Source organism: Schistocerca nitens, chromosome 5 (assembly GCF_023898315.1).
Source record: "Schistocerca nitens isolate TAMUIC-IGC-003100 chromosome 5, iqSchNite1.1, whole genome shotgun sequence".
Classification (NCBI taxonomy): Eukaryota; Metazoa; Arthropoda; class Insecta; order Orthoptera; family Acrididae; genus Schistocerca; species Schistocerca nitens.
Genome location: NC_064618.1, coordinates 724266929 through 724285977, shown reverse-complemented (window position 1 = coordinate 724285977; position 19049 = coordinate 724266929). Strand labels below are relative to the sequence as shown.

The 19049-nt window shown below is 45.4% G+C and overlaps 1 protein-coding gene across 5 annotated transcripts in view; it reads left to right on the top strand.

Annotated features, from left to right (window-relative positions):
- Positions 1–19049, top strand: part of LOC126260812 (homeobox protein homothorax) — a 1061772-nt gene that overhangs the window by 1030093 nt on the left and 12630 nt on the right. For 3 of the 5 annotated variants that reach the window (XM_049958185.1, XM_049958182.1, XM_049958180.1), the window contains one exon: positions 12269–12483. In XM_049958185.1, coding sequence (XP_049814142.1) covers positions 12269–12426 — 158 coding nt within the window. In that variant the 3' untranslated portion in view covers positions 12427–12483. The remainder of the gene's footprint in view (positions 1–12268; positions 12484–19049) is intronic. The other 2 variants (XM_049958184.1, XM_049958183.1) reach the window with 1 other exon arrangement.

Genomic DNA, 19049 nt, shown 5'->3' with positions numbered 1-19049 from the left:
GCTTCGACCTGTGGTCATCGGCTGGTGGGGAAGACGTGGGATTCCTGGTGCGGCGCGTCATTTCTGCGCCACCCGCGGGACTTTAATTGGCCTCCCGCTGACGGGGAAACGGCCGGGCCATTGAGGGCGACGGCAGTGGCGGCGGCGGCAGGGACCACTCAGGGAGGCCGGCGCTGCTCCAATGATCCGGGAAGCTCTTTGGTGGTTTAAGGGAAACTACCGGAACCCGGAAATGTGCGCCGGAATCCCTCAACAATCCGGCGAAATGGTTGTTGTTGGTCATCCGGCGGGCTTTCCATTCTCTTCCTCCTGCCGGGCGCCGTCCCCCGCCTACAGACCTCCGCCCCCCCCGCACACACGCTGCCCCTCACGGTAGACCAGCGAGAGGCCGAATTCGCGATAACTTGGCTGGCGTAGCGAATAGATCCATAGTGCGTATTAAGTCATCAGGGAATAACATTCATGGTGTAGAAGGTAAAAACTGTAGGGGAAGGCAGAGATTGGAATGCATCCAACAAATAATTAGGTGTGAATACTATCCTGGCAGGAAAAGGTGAGCACAGGAGAGATGGCATGGCATGCCTTGTGAAACCAGTCTGACGACTTATGCCTCAAAGAAAAAAAGGACGTTATGCAATGTAGATAGTATTCCTTGCACTGCACCACTGATTTAAGTTGCATTACTATTACAGTGTGAAATATAGGATTTCCCTTCAACACGTACTTCTTTTGCTGTCCCTTCTCTTCTGTTTACTTCATCATCTCTCTCCAAGCTTATTTAGTTAAAAGTAGAGTTTCCAGTTATGGCTACACAAAGAGACTGGTAATTCAAAGTATGCGACCATACTGATTTATCACAAGTTGTTAGATATCGTTGGCTCTTAGGCATTATTTATTGACACATGATTAATGACTGTAGCAGTGATCCTGGTGAACAGCCATACTGGATATTCACTTTATCTGTGGAATTCAACTATTGTCCTAACTTTCTTTGTCAGGTGCTGGTAGTGACGTTTTCAGAAGTGCTCGCTGCCTGGATTCCAAAAAGACTGCCAGAATATAAACCGAGTGCACCTTTCAAATCGTCACTTTCAGCTCGTGGCGAAACTAACTAGTGCAATCGGCGCTAGGAATACCTCAAGAACACCAAATCGTGAAGTTGCTCGCGATGCATAGGATGTTTCAGTTACGCCATTCGACATGGTAGACGTCCTTGTATCTGATTAGATTACTTGCAGTGAAGCCGGCCGCGGTGGCCGAGCGGTTCTAGGCGCTTCAGTCTGGAACCGCGCGATTGCTACGGTCGCAGGCTCGAATCCTGCCTCGGGCATGGGTGTGTGTGATGTCCTTATGTTAGTTAGGTTTAAGTAGTTCTAAGTTCTAGGGGACTGATGACCTCAGATGTTAAGTCCCAGAGTGCTCAGAGCCATTTTGAACTTGCAGTGACCAGCTGTATGGAAGCAAAACGTGCCCACTTCGTAAAAGAGAAGTCTCTGAAGTGAGACGCCTCTGAGCTTTAAAGGCATGCTCTAGGGAAGACATGATCAGAAATGAGGACGTAGTTAAGGAATCAAAAACATACAGCGCCCTGAAGAATGTAACGGATTGCAGAAAACCCTCCAGAGATCACCAAGACCGCTCCGTTTAAAAACTAACAGGAGGCATCCCTGGTCTCAGGAAGGGATGGACACCGGAACGGACTGGTTAGTCTGTCTTTGAACGATGAGTGTGATTATTGCAAAGGGTTCTACAGATCGCAGACACTAAAAAGAAGTGCTCATACGTAGCACGAGACCAAGTTTGGCGAGAGATGGCTGCAGGGTAAAATAAACTAAGTCAAAATATTTTCACGTAGAAGTTAAACGAATTTTCGTAGTAAGTCGTGCCATTTCGTATACCAACCAAGCAGAGATGTCTCCGAGAGTTTGTGATATAACAGACGTCAGTCCTGAGCAGCCTTTCCGGACTACTGTTACGACCGTACGCGGGTGCCGTCCTCAGCTATGCCTTAGGTCACCAGAGCTGTGTACACAGGCGAGCAGCACATAAACGAGGCATCTCGGAGGGGCGGCAGCGAGTGTACCCGAGGAGGGCGCCTAATCTGGCCGCCGCAACGCCACCCCTGCCGCCCCCGCACGACGCAGTTAATTGCTCCGCACCTTTAATGCTCCTTGTCCGGAGATAACGGCAGCGCGCCGGATGACTAACGCCGCATCCCACGACAATAACGGCCGCGCCGCGGCAGCGCGGCTGTTGGGCGGAGACGACACTGACGTCGACTGCAGGAGCTCCAGTGTCCGCTGTCGCCGTTCCGCGAAGCTTCTGACGCTAGAAGAACTGAGAAGACTTCGAAAGTTGTGATAAACCATACTCTGTAATTATAAACTGACTGCACAAATGCACTGGTAGCGTTGTTCTATTTGAAGATGTGCCGTGTATGATTCCCGAATGATACTCTAGAGAAAGGTTGTGCAGCGAGTGCGCGCTCGACACCCAAGCAGTCTTGTTGTAGGCAGGTGAACATGGTAGCACATAGCGATGAAAATCGGTGTAAGGAGCATGGATCGTAGCATATTGAAGATTTCACAAGAATTCGACATTCCAAGTTCAAGGGTGGATCTCCACTATCTCAGTGGCAATGTTTCCGCATACGACGACGACGACGACGACGACGACGACGACGACGAGTGCTAAATGAGCGGACACCACGTCGCCTCCGTAGAGCCATACGGGTCGATCTTACGTCTACTGGGCGTCAGATATCCACCGATTTGAATGTGGTGCGTCAAAAATCCATTTTTACCAGGGCTGTACGTAGCGAAGTCCACCACTTAGGCTTCAGCAGATGACGATCCCGATATAGCATCCAGTGCATTCCCATGACTTTTATCCGTTGAGCCTGTACCTGTATGTCCTAGATACTTGTCGATACAGGTGGCACCAGGATGGTTACACGCTAGACACTGGGATGGTGGTTTAAATCCCCACGAGGCCATACGGATCTGAGTTACCCATGAGCAGATACATGAAATTGTAACAAATTACTCTGTATATCACAATTGTTATACAAAATTGTGACAAATTGCCTCTTGCATCACGATTTGTGCTAACATGTGTTCATATGTTTAGTCGGTATATTTAATTTTAATGTCCATTCTGCCTTGCATCAAGTATTGTACAAAGATCGAACGATGCTTGTTGGCAAGTGGGAGGTGCGGAGAACTAGATGGGGATTTCTGTTTTGCCTTTATGGTAGGTAAAATAAGGGGGGAGTGGAGGGTTGATTACCTGTTTCGTTTTAATGGCCAAGAAAAATACTGGGCTGTGATTTGGGGAGCAAAATGTGTATGTGTGTGTGTGAGAGAGAGGGAAAGAGCGATGATATTTATTGATGACGCAGATCTTTTGCTGATGAAAATGTGTATTAGGTTATTGCTGATGCACCACCTCGCCCCTGGATCTAGGCAATACGCATGTGTGACGTGTATGGTACTGATCTGTGTATATGCCGGTACAAGGGTTCAAGGTTGGTCAAAGTGGGCCAGGTAGTACATTGCTATACTATGTCCGTGGTTTCCCTAAATTGGTTGAGGCCAATATCTCTTGATAAGTACATGCTCGATTTCATTCCCCCGACTTCCCAAGTCGAGAGAGTGTTCCACCTTAAATATCCTTGCTGTCGATGCAATGCTATATGCTAATCTTCTTTCCTTTTTATGTTATGGAGGAACAGCGCTGAAATCGCTGGCAACTTTCTGTGGTTTAGTTTTTCTGTGCTTTTCGTAAATAAATTTAGGTGAGTGCCAGAATAACGTCAGTAGCAAACCTGGATCTTTTTTTCGCCTCGTATTTGTCCGTCTGTGTTATTTCGTATTCTCAGCGCACGGGATGGTAAATAGATGGTTACCGCTGACCTACATAACAGCAATAAGAGGCAAATATTTTTTATACCGTGCATTTTATACGGTGTAACGTTAGTGCCACGACACTCAAATAATGTGATGAACATACTATTGATGCTTGCAACATACAGTATAAGGAGTTGCAGATAATTTTTTGAATAGATGTTCTCTAATTTGATTTCAGGCAGAAGTAAACGACATTAAACAGTCGTGCGAAGTTGCACCTAATGGAACAATTTAAAAAACAACCCCCTATAAAAAGCCGGCCGAATTGGCCGAGTGGTTCTAGGCGCTACAGTCTGAAACCGCGCGACCGCTACGGTCGCAGGTTCGAATCCTGCCTCGGGCATGGATGTGTGTGATGTCCTTAGGTTAGTTAGGTTTAAGTAGTTCTAAGTTCTAGGGGACTAATGACCACAGCAGTTAAGTCCCATAGTGCTCAGAGCGATTTGATTTGAACCGTATAAAAAAAGGAAAAATGTTAATCACACATTCTGCACTTAAATGTACGGGCCTACTACTTTTGCTGCACAAGTGGATTAGCAGTCTGCGTATTAAAACCCGTTGCAATAATAAGTGATTGCTACTTCAACTTGGCGCAGAGCCCGCGTATACAGCCTTAGTTCAATAATGCCACAGCTACTTCCTCGACTGAGGATAGAGTAGCTTATGTGATATGCACACAAATCCTGTAAACGTGTAGGACATTCTGTATTGGACGTTGGAAAGTATGAAATCAGGATTGAAAGCACTCGCACCGAAGTCTGTTGCGTAAAAGTTATTGGAGAACTGAATGTAGTTCACAGAGCTTAATAATCAGGCCTTGACATTGGTAGTAGGAAAGGGGCTGTAGAGGGGGGGGGGGGGAGGAAAGGGGTGATCCAAGGGAATCCGAGAAGCAGACTAAGACCGTGGGAAAGGCCGCCAGAATGATGTAATGAGAAACACAGGAAAATTGCTGGAGACGCGAGGTTCAGAATAGCTGGAAAACAAGAATAAATTGTGCAGTATCATGTTGGTAATTCGTACGCACTTTTAAAGTGTTATGTAGGTTGTGAGGTGTACGAGAAGACACCGAAAACATGAGACATTAAAATGAAAATAACGGAAAATTTTACTCGTAATTAGAAGCCGATGCTCGACGAGATCTTCGAAGTATGTAAAGGGTAACAACAAAATGAACAACTTTTTATACAAATTGCGATGATATTGTCAAGCACGTATAAAGAGTTCTGGCCATCAAAAGCAAAACACTTAATATTCACATGTACCCATCGTTGGATTTTTCTTTCCTCCGCCACGAGAACGTCTTTTCCTGTAGCATTAATTTTAGCGAGTTCCTCCTGTTTTCCTGCTGCCACCTGAACACGACCTCTTCCATAAATTAGTAACAGGGACAAGAGAGTTTGTTGTAGAGAACGCCACACTTAAATGTCACAGTCGACGAACTGCGAAGCTGCCCACAAGGTCCGCCTGGCGTGATACAGGATACGTGGACTCCTGTCTTATTTAGTGCGGCCGGACTCTGCTTGTGAACTTCTTAATTAGTTCCCGTGTCTGAATATAAACGATTTCATTAGCGGGCGGCGTTCGTGTCTCACATCTTTCCGAGAGCCGGTCGACTGCCGACACCTGCGCAGAAGGCAGCGACACGCGCTCTGCCGTTACGTCAGCTTCCCGCAAACGCCAAGTCGGTGTGATCGATGCCAATGCAGCAGTCACAACTCGTCGAGACACCGCAATTTGCAAATATTGAACATTAGGCACGTAACGTGCTGTCGGTTCTTGTGACGTCGCAGTAGTTCAAATAAGGAAGTCTTAAAGTAAACGTAACCTTGTTTAAAGTTTGTTGATAAGCAACCTAGTCGTCCTTCTCTAGGCACTTTCTCCCCTTCTTTACCTCATTATTAGTACCTTATTTGTGTAAAATATTCTCGGCTAAGTATAATTAGCACAAAACACGGATAACAGCTGATCAGATAACTATCGCTACGTCCGTGCAGTTCTTGGCACTTAGAGACCTTTCGTAGTATTCGCACAGTAAAATCATGCTGAAACGGGTCTATAATTTTCGAAGAAGACAAGCCCGTGCTGCAAATGAATGTATGACCGTAGACAGATAAAAAAGCAGAATTTCATCTGAAGACAAGCTGCTATTTTCCGTCACTGACACCGATCGAAGTGACTCCAGTTCGGGAGAAACATAGTTCAAACCACCGCTCACCTTCTATATTAAAATGTTCTGTGGTTCCTCTGAATCATTTTAGGCTATGTCTCGGATGCTTCCTGAAACAGTCAGGCTAGATTTCCTTCTCTGTCCTCCACCATTCGGAGCTAGTGATGCAGTCTCAACTGATCTCGTCGTCAAAGGGATTAAAAAAACAAACATACCTTCCTTATCCAACTTCTTGTGACAATGCCTGAAAGAAGAATGAAGACCCTGAGAAAACAGTCGAAAATTGCTCATCGCTGAAATGTGAAGTAACAGACTTAATAAAAAGCTTTTTGCTAATTTTTATATTGTAGCAGACCGAAAAACTCATTTCTTATGAGTGATAAGTGGTTAAGTTAATCAGAGTCTTGGCTGTTCCTAACTTATCGTCATCGAGGACATGTAAATTAAGAAATCATCAACGTGAGTTTTGGTTCGAAGGGCATATTACTTTACAAAGAACGTCCCTATAGGAGAACACACGCAATTGCCTTCATAGTCTGCCAACAAACCTCTGAACATTTACTTTTATACATGATATAGTAAAAAGCATATTTATTGGACAGAAAAGTGAACGTAATTTTACAGTAATTTTTATAAATTAAAAGGCTGACTCGTTATACTTTAAGTCATCGAAAACGTAATACTTGAAGAAAGAAATGGGTTTCGAACATCTGAGTATCTTCACGTATCATAAAATTATTTACAGCATAATGTATGATAACGTTCTAACTGTGGTATGAAATGAAATTAAAATTGTTCTGTGTCACTGCAATCAATAGCGACACTCGATGGTTTTTATTTTTTTCACTCCTCTGAAGGAAAGTGGCCGTGTAATCTGTGGTAATCAATTCAATGATATGTGAGGACGATCAGATGACCGAAAGTGGTAATTAATAAAGATTCTTTTATTAAGAGCTATTGGCGGTTCCAGAATATGACTTATTTAAAAGACGCACGAGTTATCTTGAAACACCAGCTGCACAAAAACATTAACTTTTCAACCATGACTTTTTGTTTCCAATTTTCCCTCTGTTTTGGTGCATATTATTTGATTTCAATTTAAAATACCTTTTGCTTTAAGTGATGTTGCGATTACCTGACATGATCATTCAGTGCAGGAGGCGATCTACAAATTTGTACTGTTATCTTCTTGTTCAAATGGTTCAAATGGCTCTGAGCACTATGGGACTCAACTGCTGAGGTCATTAGTCCCCTAGAACTTAGAACTAGTTAAACCTAACTAACCTAAGGACACCACACACATCCATGCCCGAGGCAGGATTCGAACCTGCGACCGTAGCGGTCTCGCGGTTCCAGACTGCAGCGCCAGAACCGCGCGGCCACTTCGGCCGGCTTATCTTCTTGTGAAGACAAATATATTGCCCAATATCGCTGTGTTTACACAGTTGCCGGATTACTAGTTGCGGCAATATGTGTGGGCGTCTTTAGATCTATAAAACCGGGAGCGGTATTTACATCATACAATGCTTCAACTTCTCTGTCACATTAGGACCACACAATAGGCATAAGACAGTCGAGGCGTTACAATGACATGCCAGGTGTGCTTTTAAAATGTACGTACAAGTTGGAGTACGAATGACACGAACGAGACAGAAATGCGCCACATTTTGCCGCTTCGAGTCAAAATGCCATGTTGGCTGCGACAGAGGAAGTCAGGACTGGATTGGGAGTTTAAAGGAAGCTGCTGCTGAGAGGTACTACCAGATGGCGGCCTGCACTACATAACGTCAGTTACAACTTATCCAGTCGTCAGTTACTCTGTCGCAGAATTTCATCTGAAGACAAGCTGCTATTTTCCGTCACTGACACCGATCGAAGTGACTCCAGTTCGGGAGAAACATAGTTCAAACCACCGCTATATATTAAAATGTTCTGTGGTTCCTCTGAATCATTTTAGGTTATGTCTCGGATGCTTCCTGAAACAGTCAGGCTAGATTTCCTTCTCTGTCCTCCACCATTCGGAGCTAGTGATGCAGTCTCAACTGATCTCGTCGTCAAAGGGATTAAAAAAACAAACATACCTTCCTTATCCAACTTCTTGTGACAATGCCATTATACCACGAAAAGGCAAGAAGTGGCATGTATCTTTTCCGTGGCATGCTTACTCCATGTTGGACATATACTATGATAGCAACCCTAGCAGGTCATTGGAATGCCTCGAATTTCTTATGCATATTGTTTAGTCCTAATGTGACTGAGTGATGTAAGCACTATGCGATGTAATTATCAAAGCTCGATTTTATGGATGTCAAGATGGCAGTACATATTGCCCAAACTAGTAACCAAGTAATAGTGTTAACATAGCGATCTTGGCAAATGAAAAGGTCAAGAAACAAAGGACTTAAATTCATTAGTTGCCAGTGGGTATTGATTTATGTCAGTGCGAGTATACTGGGATGGGATTCGAACTCGGGTCTTTTGCTTTCTAGGCAGATGTGCTGACCACTGCGCTATCCGAACACGACGTCGCCACAACCCAGAGACTACTCTAGCACGCCTCCCGTCAGACCCAAGTTCTCAACGTATGCCTCACGCTACTGATACAGTGCTATGCTCGTCAGGCATATTACTCGTGGGATCTCGTCGATCCCCGTTAGAGTTAGAGCTTGGTATGCATTTGCACTGAAGGGGTCATTGGCCGTTGTCATCTTAATTATAGTTGTGGTGTCTGTTCTTTCTACATCTACATACAGGGTGTTTCAAAAATGACCGGTATATTTGAAACGGCAATAAAAACTAAACGAGCAGCGATAGAAATACACCGTTTGTTGCAATATGCTTGGGACAACAGTACATTTTCAGGCAGAAAAACTTTCGAAATTACAGTAGTTACAATTTTCAACAACAGATGGCGCTGCGGTCTGTGAAACTCTATAGTACGATCTTTTCCACATATCCACCATGCGTAGCAATAATATGGCGTAGTCTCTGAATGAAATTACCCGAAACCTTTGACAACGTGTCTGGCGGAATGGCTTCACATGCAGATGAGATGTACTGCTTCAGCTGTTCAATTGTTTCTGGATTCTGGCGGTACACCTGGTCTTTCAAGTGTCCCCACAGAAAGAAGTCACAGGGGTTCATGTCTGGCGAATAGGGAGGCCAATCCACGCCGACTCCTGTATGTTTCGGATAGCCCAAAGCAATCACACGATCATCGAAATATTCATTCAGGAAATTAAAGACGTCGGCCGTGCGATGTGGCCGGGCACCATCTTGCATAAACCACGAGGTGTTCGCAGTGTCGTCTAAGACAGTTTGTACCGCCACAAATTCACGAAGAATGTCCAGATAGCGTGATGCAGTAATCGTTTCGGATCTGAAAAATGGGCCAATGATTCCTTTGGAAGAAATGGCGGCCCAGACCAGTACTTTTTGAGGATGCAGGGACGTTGGGACTGCAACATGGGGCTTTTCGGTTCCCCATATGCGCCAGTTCTGTTTATTGACGAAGCCGTCCAGGTAAAAATAAGCTTCGTCAGTAAACCAAATGCTGCCCACATGCATATCGCCGTCATCAATCCTGTGCACTATATCGTTAGCGAATGTCTCTCGTGCAGCAATGGTAGCGGCGCTGAGGGGTTGCCGCGTTTGAATTTTGAATGGATAGAGGTGTAAACTCTGGCGCATGAGACGATACGTGGACGTTGGCGTCATTTGGACCGCAGCTGCAACACGGCGAACGGAAACCCGAGGCCGCTGTTGGATCACCTGCTGCACTAGCTGCGCGTTGCCCTCTGTGGTTGCCGTACGCGGTCGCCCTACCTTTCCAGCACGTTCATCCGTCACGTTCCCAGTCCGTTGAAATTTGTCAAACAGATCCTTTATTGTATCGCTTTTCGGTCCTTTGGTTACATTAAACCTCCGTTGAAAACTTCGTCTTGTTGCAACAACACTGTGTTCTAGGCGGTGGAATTCCAACACCAGAAAAATCCTCTGTTCTAAGGAATAAACCATGTTGTCTACAGCACACTTGCACGTTGTGAACAGCACACGCTTACAGCAGAAAGACGACGTACAGAATGGCGCACCCACAGACTGCGTTGTCTTCTATATCTTTCACATCACTTGCAGCGCCATCTGTTGTTGAAAATTGTAACTACTGTAATTTCGAAAGTTTGTCTGCCTGAAAATGTACTGTTGTCCCAAGCATATTGCAACAAACGGTGTATTTCTATCGCTGCTCGTTTAGTTTTTATTGCCGTTTCAAATATACCGGTCATTTTTGAAACACCCTGTATATACTTCTCTGGCCACCAAGCGGTGTATGGCGGAGGGCACAATTCGCGCCAAAGTCATATTTCCTCCCCTCTGTTCCACTCGCGGATCGCGCGGGGGAAAAACGATTATCTGAACGCCTCAGTACGAGCTCCTATTTCCCTTATCTATGAATAGCGATCATTGCGCGATTTGATAGTTGGTGGTAATACTATATGCTCTACAACCTCGGTGAAGATCGGATTTCGGAATTTAGTGAGCAATCTCTTCTGTTTAGCGCGCCGTATATCTGCAAGTGTGTCCCACTTCAAACGTTCTATGAGATTTTTAACGCTCTCGCGATGGCTAAATGTATCAGTGACGAAACTAGTCGCTCTTCTTTGGACCTTCTCAGTCTCTTGAATCAGACCCAACTGGTAAGGGTCCCATGCAGACGAATAATACTCCAAGACTGGACGAACTAACGTATTGTAAGCTATGTCCTTTGTTGAAGGACAGCATCGCTTCAGGATTCTACCAATAATCCGCAATCTAGAGTCCGCCTTACAGGTTACTTGTGTAATGTGATCATTCCATTTGAGATCATTTCGAATAGTCACACCGAGATACTTGACGGACGTTACCGCTTTCACAGACTGGGCATTTATTTTGTACTCGTACATTAATGGGGATTTTCGCTTTGTTATAAGCAGTAGGTTACACTTACAAATATTGAGAGATAACTGACAGTCATTACACGACGCATTTATTTTCTACAAATCTTCATTGATTTGTTAACAACTTTCGTGTGATACTACTTTCCTGTAGACTACAGCATCATCGGCAAACAGTCTCCGGCCGCTGTCAATACCATCAACCAGATCTTTTATGTATATCGTAAAAAGCAGAGACCTATTAGAGTCTAGAAAGGTTATTATGTTTGAATACAAAATATGTTCCATGATTCGACAACAAATCGATGTCAGTGAAATTGGCCGGTAATTAAGTGCATCCGATTTTCTACCCTTTTTATAGATTGCTATGATCTGGGCCTTCTTCCAGTCCCGTGGAACTTTCTACTGTTCCAATGATCTCTGATAGATGATGCATAAGAATGGTGCTCTATTTGTAGCATAGTCAACGTAAAATATTACGGAAATACCGTCTGGGCCAGATGCCGTCCTGGCGTCTAAGGATCTTAACTGTTTTACAATCCCAGATACACTAAACACTATGTCAGCCATCCTTTCGAGTGTTCGATAATTGAAAAGGGGAATGGTGCTACAGTCCTCTACCGTAAACAAGTTTTTAAAGGTTTAGAATTTCGGCCTTCTGTTAATCATCATCAGTTACATTACCCGTACTATCAGCAAGAGAAGGTATTGAATTATTTGTAGCGTTCATAGATTTTACGTACGACCAAAAATTTTTGGGGTTATTTTTAGAATCTGCAGATAAAATACTGCTTTCAAATTCGTTAAAAGAATATCTCATTGTCCTTTTGACAGCTGCTTCCAATTCGCATAATTTGCCCGAAAGAACAGACAGCACATGTATATACAAGTATAAATAAAATGGTTTACACGGGAAGATAACAGTACAAATTAAGTAATTGTTCGTGTAATAACTAAGTGTTGACATCCTCAGCATCACTAATGATTAGTATGCAAAGACCTCCTTCGAGGTGGGGGACAGGATGCAGAGGTTGTGTGCCCTTGTGTGGTACTGTTCGACGGTGACGCCAGAGGGGCACTCGAGGCCTATGAGGTGTCCCCCGCCTCGGAAGGAGGTGCTTCCGCAGCGCAGCGCAGCCGAGCCGGCGCGAGTAGAGCCTCCCAGCAGGTGGGGGCGGCGCCGCCCAGTCCCTGGCGCCGCCCCCGCCTGGCAGCGCCCGCCCGCCGCTCGCGGGACAGGGATGTGACCCCGGTAACAGTGTTCTCGCCGCACGCAGGCCCCAGCGGCGCCTACAGCCCGGACGGCGCCTCCATGGGCTACATGATGGACGGCCAGCAGATGATGCACCGGCCGCCCGGCGACCCCGCCTTCCACAACGAGTACCACTACCCGCCCCAGTACTACGGCCACCTGTAGTGCTAGGCGCCGACACGCTCCCTCCTCGCACGGCCGCGCGCCCGCCACCACACACAGGTGAGTCCGCTGCAGCCTTTCTAACGACTGTAACCCGCTGCTTCCGTTTTGGTTGCTTTAGAGCAGGGCTTCTCAACCTTTACAGCTGGCGGGCCCCTTTCTCAGTCGAAAATCCATGGCGAACCCCTAGTCATTCAAGAGCACAGTAACTTCAAATTTCAGGGCGAAACCCATGGGAACTGAAAGCTTCTTAATGCAGGTGCCATGTTCCCAATGACCCCACCCCCCGAAGTATCAATAGTCTTTGGTTTAGAGATGAATGAAAACAACTTGAAATTAACGATCCAATTTGAATTCCCACTGTATCCAGACACTTACTAGTGGATTTACTCCCTTTGTTCAACACACTATAGCCTGATTAAAATTATTTGGTAATTGAAATTTCACACGATGGAGCTTTCTTCCTCGAAGAGCAATCGACGTCACGTCCAAACTGTTCGCTGTTGACAAGCTGCCGCTTATGGTCTTTTCACTTCCACTATTTGGCTACTGTTGTGTAAGGAGCATGCATATTTCGTAACAGTTGTGTGTGTGTGTTGTGTGTGTACGTGTGTGGTTTTTCGTGAAATCCGAAGAAAAATGTTCAAATGTATGTAAAGTCTTCCTTTGCTCGTCCTCCCTCCTCATTCATTTCAACTGGAAACTTCCCTTGTTGTGAAGGCGATGGAGAAACTGCAGCCTTCTTCAGTGATCCTGACTTCAGCCACCGATCCATGTTAGAAGTAATAAACTGGTCAAAAATCGACTTATGAAACAGGTAGTGCACTGACAAGGCAAGTTTAACATTTAATAATGCCTGGGGCCGCATACGTGCCAGCGAGCACTGTGATTGGTTGACAAAGCTCGCTCCGCGCATGCGTAAAAGGGTTCAGCGCATCTAGCGCCGTGAGCCGGCGCACAAACGACCCCCGTATTGTTGCGAAACAGTCGACCAGAGAAGCCGCATTTTCCGGCACTAAACTGTGTATACGTTCTCACTTAGGAACCGCAAAGGCTGCTTGGGGATACGACCTGAAGTAAAAGTACAAGTTTTTTACACGAAAAAATAGTGATGAATTTGATTTTCACATTTTTATTCAATAATTTTACTCATTGTTTTACACGATTTGGTGAAAGGTGGCCGCGGACCCCCTACAAAAAGCCGGCGGACCCCTAAGGGGTCCGCGGACCACATGTTGGGAAGCCCTGCTTTAGAGGGATGGACCGAGCCATAAACAGTTTCCTTATTGCCTTACAGATGATTTAATTAAGAAAACAACTAAGCAAATCGGCATATTAGATTTAACCAGTTAAGGAAGCAACTTAGAGACCCAAGCAAGTGACATCATTTTTTCCGGCAAAACAAAATGACAAACTCTTACACAAACGAAGACCAAGGTCATATTGATTTATCTACAGAACCAGGGAAGCCGCATTCGACTGAGAAGGCTCCACGCTTCACAGCTACTGGTCGTTCGTCTATGGCACGTGCGTACTGACTCTGGGACAGCATCAGTCCCGTTATTTTATAGCCACGTCGCGTAAACCACCTTATCGCCACTGTACAGTGAACGAGTGGGCTCAAGTTATAGTGCGGAAAACAGCCCCAAAACTTCAGAGAACCACTTCCAGTCCGAACTACTCCCTCCACACACTGAGGGTTCAGCGACTCGACGCCTGGTGTCGTTCTAAAACAGACGATTTCGCGACCACTCGATTGACACTACACGCTTCCGGTCACCTGCTGTCCCCTTACTGTGTTATTTGGCCCACTGAAGTTTACCAGCCGGATGTGCTTCTATGAGAAATTGTCTTTTAGCAGGTACACGACTCCAGATGTCCATTGCATGCAGTTTCCTTTGCAGTAGTCGTTCTGAAAATGGTAGACATGGGCCTATGCTCATTGACAGCCGCAATTCATGTTGGGGTTAAAGCCGGTTGCTACTGATAAGGCCTGACACTCGTCTCCGGTCTCAATCGGTTAAGGATGTTGTTATGACCACTGTTAGCCAGCCGGAGTGGCCGTGCGCTTCTAGGCGCTACAGTCTGGAAGCGAGCGACCGCTACGGTCGCAGGTTCGAATCCTGCCTCGGGCATGCATGTGTGTGATGTCCTTAGGTTGGTTGAGTTTAATTAGTTCTAAGTTCTAGGCGACTGATGACCTCAGAAGTTAAGTCGCATAGTGCTGAGAGCCATTTTGACCACTGTTGTTACGGTGCCACATGTCTGCCAGTGATACGACAACAGATCGAGCAACTTCATTCACCGTGTTCAAAATGGTTCAAATGGCTCTGAGCACTATGGGACTCAACATCTTAGGTCATAAGTCCCCTAGAACTTAGAACTACTTAAACCTAACTAACCTAAGGACATCACACACACCCATGCCCGAGGCAGGATTCGAACCTGCGACCGTAGCAGTCCCGCGGTTCCGGACTGCAGCGCCAGAACCCATTCACGGTGTGGTCGTGAACACCACCTCCTCTCTGTCACTCTACATCGGCCATTCCGACAGCGCTGATTTCCTACAACCAACTGACATGTTGACTCAACTTCACCACGTTGGCAACTGAAGGTTGTTCAGATGTGTGTGAAATCTTATGGGACTTAACTGCTAAGGTCATCAGTCCCTAAGCTTACACACTACTTAACCTAAATTATCCTGAGGACAAACACACACACCCATGCCCGAGGGAGGACTTGAACCACCGCCGGGACTAGCCGCACAGTTCATGACTGCAGCGCCTTACACCGCTCGGCTACAACTGAAGGTGACTTGACCGCCTGGTAACAAGTGAAAACCTTCGACAGCATTCAAAAGCGACCAGAGTGCTTTTCTGAGGGAGTGACAAATATTAAGTCCGGTGAAGAACACACATGTGATACGGAACAAGGTCTCCTTAGCCATACAAAAAGGAGCTAAATAAACTTTTTAATAGAAACACGAATCATGCGTGATTCTCAGCAGGATTTAGTACCTTTCGTGTCAATAAATTGTTCCAATCCTTTGAAATATGCTGCAGTTAATGGGGCCCTAATGGCTTTTTCAATACACGGCGCGATATCAAGCGCGGTGACGCAGTGGGTGGAAGACTGGACTCGTTTTCGGAAGGACAGCATATCAAATGTCCATCGAGCCATGAAGATTGAAGGTATCCTTGCTTTCCCAAAAATGCTTCAAGGAAAATGGCGAGGGGGTTACTTTGAAAATTGATAGGCTGGTTTCCTCCCACGGTCATTCGTTAGTTTCAATCCTTTATTTATAGATACTGGGAATCCTTCACGTATAATGTTTTTTTTTTCAAACCTCACCAATCTCATTTTTCTTCAGTTTGATTCTAAGCCCAACCAGAAACTACAGTGTACCTTACGAAAGCATTATAGAACCGCCCTTTTATCGTTCCAAGATGACTTGATGAAGTTACTTGGACTTGATATAGTGCCAGCCGATGTGGCCGAGCGCTTCTAGGCGCTCCAATCCGGAATACCGCGACCGCTACGGTCGCAGGTTCGAATTCTGCCTCTGGTGTGGATGTGTGTGATGTCCTTAGCTTCAGTCTGGAACAGCGCGACCGCTGCGGTCGCAGGTTCGAATCCTGCCTTCGGCGTGGATGTGTGTGATGTCCTTAGGTTAGTTAGGTTTAAGTAGTTCTAAGTTCTAGGGGACTGATGACCTCATATGTTAAGTCCCATAGTGCTCAGAGCCATTTGAACCATTGAACTTCATATAATGTAACGTGGCAGTTTCATACCAAGTTCCATAAGATTAGATGATGGCACTATAAGACTGCAAAAACCATTCATATTGGAACAATAAAGCCGCGCGGGATTATCCGAGCGGTCTAAGGCGCTGCAGTCATGGACTGTGTGGCTCGTCCCGGCGGAGGTTCGAGTCCTCCCTCGGGCATGGGTGTGTGTGTTTGTCCTTACGATAATTTAGGTTACGTAGTGTGTAAGCTTACGGACTGATGACCTTGGCAGGTAAGTCCCATAAGATTTCACACACATTTGAACGTCTTTTGGAGCAATAAAAGTGTCTACACTGCGATCTCGGCTTACAAAGTGTGTTTATTTTCAGCTACAAAATGCATTGCAGTTGACGACCGTCTGAACAAAAGATTAAATCACAGTGTTTCATTTACAGCCACTTGCATTTGTCCCATTCCCCATTTCACCAGTTTCCTGGGAAATCGATAAGAACAGGACATATATGTTCATACAACGGTTTTTGCTCAGAAGCATTAACACTATCATCCCTCAAAGTATGTGCCTTCCCTCCTGACTCACCCTGTATAAAGTAAAACAAATCATTTAAGAAATTGGTTCTTCCTGAAGTGAATGTGGGTGTCTAGATTACGTGCAGTAGGGTACCGCCATGACATGCTAGAACTGCTGTGGGCGGGTACAGACAGACTTCTACGCGCAAATTCTATGCACGCTTCGGAGTGGCGGCTGTTTATCTAATACGTGCGAGCAGCCGCGCCGGCGCTCGCATTAATGACACCACAATGGGCCAATTAGAGCGCGCAGAATCAGGAGCGGCCAGCAGGAGCGCGGCGCGTCGCGATAACATCAAAGCCGCCGCCATGACGGCTGATTGATGCCCGCGCCGCCGCTCTTGTCCCCGTGGGCGGCGCTGGTCGCGACCGCCGTTCTGCCGCCGCTATTTGCAAGCGCTGCGTCTGGCGATAACCCCCGCTGCCTTGTATACGGCCATCCATAGCGGGAAACCTTACACCCGACCAGATGCGATCAAGTACCAGCATCGCTTGCCTCCCCCTCCCCCCCCCCCCCCAAAAAGACGTTTTAATTACTACCAGGTGTACCGGTATGAAATGAGCGTTTTTTGTGAAAGTGAAACACTAATTTTGAATTGAAAAGTAAAAACATTTTATTCATTGCTTTCTATACATTTTGACCACCTTTCTGGCAATTTGTGGACACCACGCCAATAGAAATGTTCGTCTTTTGAAGCAAACCAATCAATCAGACACCCAATTTTCGACTTCTTCGTAGGAATCGAAGTGTTCCTCAGCCAACGCGTGTCCCATTGATGAAAACGAATGGTAGTCGGAAGGGGCCAAGTCTGGTGAATACGGCGGGTGGGGTAGCAGTGAAACGTCCCCGTAGAAAAATTATTGAATTACTGGGCTGATAAATCACTTACGTTATTTGATTTTTAAACAGCTGAGCAAAACTGAACGTACTCAGACATTTCTCTCTTTACTTATTCTGATCATCACTAAACTGACACACATTATTTTTAGCGCAACGCAATCTGACTTTCAATAATCCCTACAAAAGAATGGCCCTGACTAACAATAACCTATACCTTTCATGAATCACCTGCCTCACAAAAATCTTCGTTACTCAAACAACCGCAATACGGCGAGCGCCACTACTGCCAGCTAAATAAAAGATTCAGACTACTGAAGGCACTAACTACTGATAGGCAGAGTTAGCAAATGAAAGATTTTGATAGAGAACAAACAATGTATTTACATTAATAGTGTTCAAAAGTCATAATATATATAGCAGTTCATGATATCCATTCTTACAAATGTACTGTTTCTGATGGACACACGTCCAGATCATCCGCTCTCAAAAATCCGCCATCTCACTTCCCCACATCCACCACTGCTGGCGGCTCACCTCCAACTGCGCAACGCTACGCGCTGTTAACAGCCAACTGCCCAACACTACAATGGCAAATTACAACAATGCCAACCAGCCACAGAGCGCTACGTGGCGTTACGAATATAAAAACCTAAACAGCCTACTTACAGCAGCTCCCAGCCAAGTGTTTTGATTGTATCCTGAACCAGTTTTTCTTTGTGCGCAGGTGCATTGTCGTGTAAAAAAATTACTTTGCCATGTCTTCTGGCCCATTCTGGTCTTTTTTCGATCAATGCATTGTTCAGATTGATCATTTGTTGTCTGTAGCGATTAGTATTCACAGTTTCACCGGGTTATAGAAGCTCATGATACACCACACCTTTCTGATCGCACCAAACACAGAGCATTGTCTTCTTGCCGAATCGATCTGGTTTTGCAGTCGATGTTGATTGTTGTCCCTGATTAACCCATTATTTTTCCCGTTTAGGATTCTTAAAATAAATCCATTTTTCATCGCCAGTAACAATTCCATGCTAATTGATTTTCTTTCATGTCTTTGAAGCAAAATTTAACAAATGGTTTTTCGGTTTTCCATCAGTCTTTCATTCATTTCATGTGGCAACCATTTTCCGAACTTTTGGATCTTTCCCATAGCTTTCAAACGGTCAGAAATTGTTTGTTGTGCAACATTTAGCATTGCTGCCATTTGCTTCTGACTCAAAGTATCATTTTCATCCAATACTGCTTGCAGTTCGGCGTCTTCGAACTTTTTTGGTGGTCTTCCACGTTCTGCATTTCTTAGATCAAAATCATTATTTCTGAAACGTTGAATCCATCTTTTGCGTGTTGCTTTTGATAGAGCACGATCACCATATGCCTCGATAAGCATTCGATGCAACTCTGCAGCACTTTTGTTTCAAATGAAAACAAAAAATTAATGCTTTCCGCAAATCATCACTTTGTGGTACAAA